Source organism: Mus pahari, chromosome 3 (genome assembly GCF_900095145.1).
Source record: "Mus pahari chromosome 3, PAHARI_EIJ_v1.1, whole genome shotgun sequence".
Lineage (NCBI taxonomy): Eukaryota > Metazoa > Chordata > Mammalia > Rodentia > Muridae > Mus > Mus pahari.
In genome coordinates, this window is record NC_034592.1 from 96,859,626 (window position 1) to 96,862,746 (window position 3,121).

The 3,121-nt window shown below is 44.1% G+C and overlaps 1 protein-coding gene across 1 annotated transcript in view; it reads left to right on the top strand.

The window, feature by feature from the left end:
• Positions 1–1,130, top strand: part of LOC110319474 (transmembrane and coiled-coil domain-containing protein 5B) — an 11,051-nt gene extending 9,921 nt beyond the window's left edge. The window contains exon 12 of the mRNA XM_021194968.1: positions 750–1,130. Coding sequence (XP_021050627.1) covers positions 750–948 — 199 coding nt within the window. The 3' untranslated portion in view covers positions 949–1,130. The remainder of the gene's footprint in view (positions 1–749) is intronic.
• Positions 1,131–3,121: the final 1,991 nt, after the last annotated feature.

The following is a 3,121-nucleotide window of genomic DNA, read 5'->3' on the forward strand; positions in this document are numbered from 1 at the left end:
CCCCCCTCTTTCTTTCTTTCTTTCTTTCTTTCTTTCTTTCTTTCTTTCTTTCTTTCTTTCTTTCTTTCTTTCTTTCTTTCTTTCTATATACAAAGTCAGGAGATCAGACTCACATAGTTCTGAGTAGCTGGAGGAAATAGTGGCTGCTTCTGAGAAGGTCGGAATGGGAGCTGTAGACTCCATTCCATTTCCTCTTCTGTTCTTCAGCATGCTCCCTTTCAGTCTCTCAGGTCCTGGGCCCTATACTTACTACAGTCTAGGAAAGAGAGGACAGGATGCATTAAATTCCTTCATTGTTTTACTGTAGAGAAACTATGGGGGGGGGGAAAGGTCACTTGAATTCTCTGCCTTTTTGTTTTCGAAGTTTTGAAATAAGGAGACTTATCTTCACTTTTCTAGAATTACTTGTAGGAGGCATGGAGAACACTCTGGCCGTGAGGCTCACAATGTGACCATCTTAAGCATCTACTGTTAGCCTCCAAAAGGCCTGCCCTTTAGTTAATCCCCAGAAGGTCATCTCTTCTATTGGAAAACTTCCATGTCATGACAGCAATGTTCAATGCTTGACCACTAAATCAGTTTTTCTGTTTTGCTGTTTACCCGTATTCACTGTCTCTGACCCCATCCCCTAAGCACTCCAATGGTTTTGCCAACAAAAGAAAGCAATTCAGCAGCTAGTTACAAGTTCCTGTCTCATGGCTAAGGTCGAGCTATTCTGGTTCTGGATGCTAATGAGCTCCTCTTTGCAGGCACTTCCGGTACCTTTTCTTCAAGCTCATGATCGTCATCCGGTTACTGGGTTACGTGTTCTTCTACCTGCAGTATGTTAACCCAGACTTTCTCGTGGACACCCTGCCCATGCTGATGAGCAGAAGTAGCTTGAAGTGGCTAGGGGACATATTGTTTCCCTTCCTTACCCTAGAAGTGGAAGATATGCTACCACACTAGGTGTGCTACCACACCTGCCAGGTGCACCCAATGGAGGGGCCCTGGCTGTGGCCCTGCGTTGGTGATGTGGGCCGGGCAGGAACTGGAAGCCAAGGACTCAAAGCTTCCAGGTGGCAGCTGAGCTTTCTCTTTAATTCTCTCCTGGAATGTCTCTCTGTCAAATACAGAATGCATTTGATCAGAGTTCACTGTGTCAATCTGTGTGTCCTGGGGACTTCGATGTAATCCTTAAGTTCCCTGTTCTGTTGAGACAAGACATAAATAAAAACTCCCCTAGTATGTCCATTTTCTGCTTCATTTTATTAAAGGAAAAATAAAGTGTTTATTAGAGTCTCAGTCATTTAAGGAGGCATGCATGAGTCCACTCATGGAACTAGATTTTCAGCAATAATATATTCTCTCCCTATAGCTTTTTGTGCTTTGTATTGTGTCTTAAAAGTGAAGTGCTAAAAAAAATAACCTTTTTCCTATGCATAGGTAATTACTCATTCTTAAGTGAGAAAAAAATAAAATTCAAGTGTTAATAAAAGTGTAAAATTCAGAAAATAGTTTTAGATACAACCAAATAAAAAGCTTTAGATATAGCTAAGCAAATAGATTTGATTATCATTGAATGCTACATTCTAATTCCTCCCAACTGGAGACAGCCTTTCCCACTCTCTACCCAAAGCTCCTAGAACCTTCCCTGGATCTCCTGTAGTCCTAAGTGCCGTGATCTTGACACAGGGGTCCTCCCCATTCCTCACCAGGCACCACACAGCCCCTCATCACAGTGATACTTCGGATAAAGGACTTAATAAAAGAGCAAATGGCTCCTTTTCCAGCCTGCTGCCTCCGGGGATACAACTGAAACCGTGAGGCTGGGATCCTACATTATAAAGGCATTTACTTTCAGGAGCACTGACAAAGAGCTGATAGGACAGAAAGGAGGGAGGGACATGGTGGAAACAAAGGTCACCTGTCCAGCTGGTGGCATCTCTGTACTTACAGAAGCTGTGACAGCATAGAAGCCTTTTTTATTATACATTTTTGTACATTCCACATGTTCTTGATTTCTGGGGAAGTTTTCTCTTTTAGAGCACGTTCTTGCTACAGACGTTAACATTTTTGTTCAAGAACATTGGAGTAGAGGCAGCACACTGTACGTTTGGCTGCAGACATATCTCAGGTTTCTTTTCTGGGGTCTAAGAAAGTCGAAAATATGAATAAACTCTGAATGTGGTGCCTGCAAAAAACTTAAAAACTGATCAACAGTACCCTCTTGTGGCCAAATCAAATAAAGCCCTTCCACTGGCTTCATCCAACTAGCAAGTTTTAGTAGGGAAGATCAATTAGATGCCATCCATGGATAATTATTTTCTAATAATTCAAATTGGTCTTAATTTGCTCACTCAGCCAATCACTCTAAAAGAAATGTATAGAACAATTTCATTGGTCTAGTCAATATTCTAGGTATTAGATTTACAGTATTGAAAAGACAAACAGAATTCTACCCAAATCATAACTGGTAAGCAGATGATGAGGCAATCGGGGGTGGGAACTGAGAAGGGATGGTCACAGTGTTCACTGAGAAGGTAACGTTATACTACAGTACTGGATGAGGTGAAGGCACTGTCTAGACGCCAAGGGGAGTGATCCATAAGGATTCAGAAGGCACAGAGTTGGGAAGCTCTCCAGAGGATTCCCTGACCATACCTCATGAATACAAGTCTATCTGCCAGAACCCTGTGTTATTCCCAGTCCCTTTCAGGACAGGACCCAGGCCTGAGGCTTTCTATGCTGAGGTTTCGGCATTCGGGAGACTCTGCAGACTAATTCTGTGTCAGTTTGGCACAGGACAGTCATCAGCACAGAAGGAGCCAACATTGGGAAAATGCCACATACAGTTGGGACTTCAGGCAAGCCTGTAGGGCATTTTCTTAATTAGTAGTGTGGGTGGGCACAGCCACTGTGGGTGGGGCCATCCCCAGGCTGGTGGTCCTGGGTTCTATAAAGAGGCAGACTGAGCAAGCCGCGGGAAGCGAGCCAGTAAGCAGCTCTCCTCCAAGGCCTGTACAGGACCTCCCAGCTCCAGCTTCCTGTGCTGCTTGAGTCCCTCCCCTCACTGCTCTTGGAGATGAACTGTCAGGGACCAGGTTGAGAAAACCCAGGCATCCTACATCCCGGGCATCCC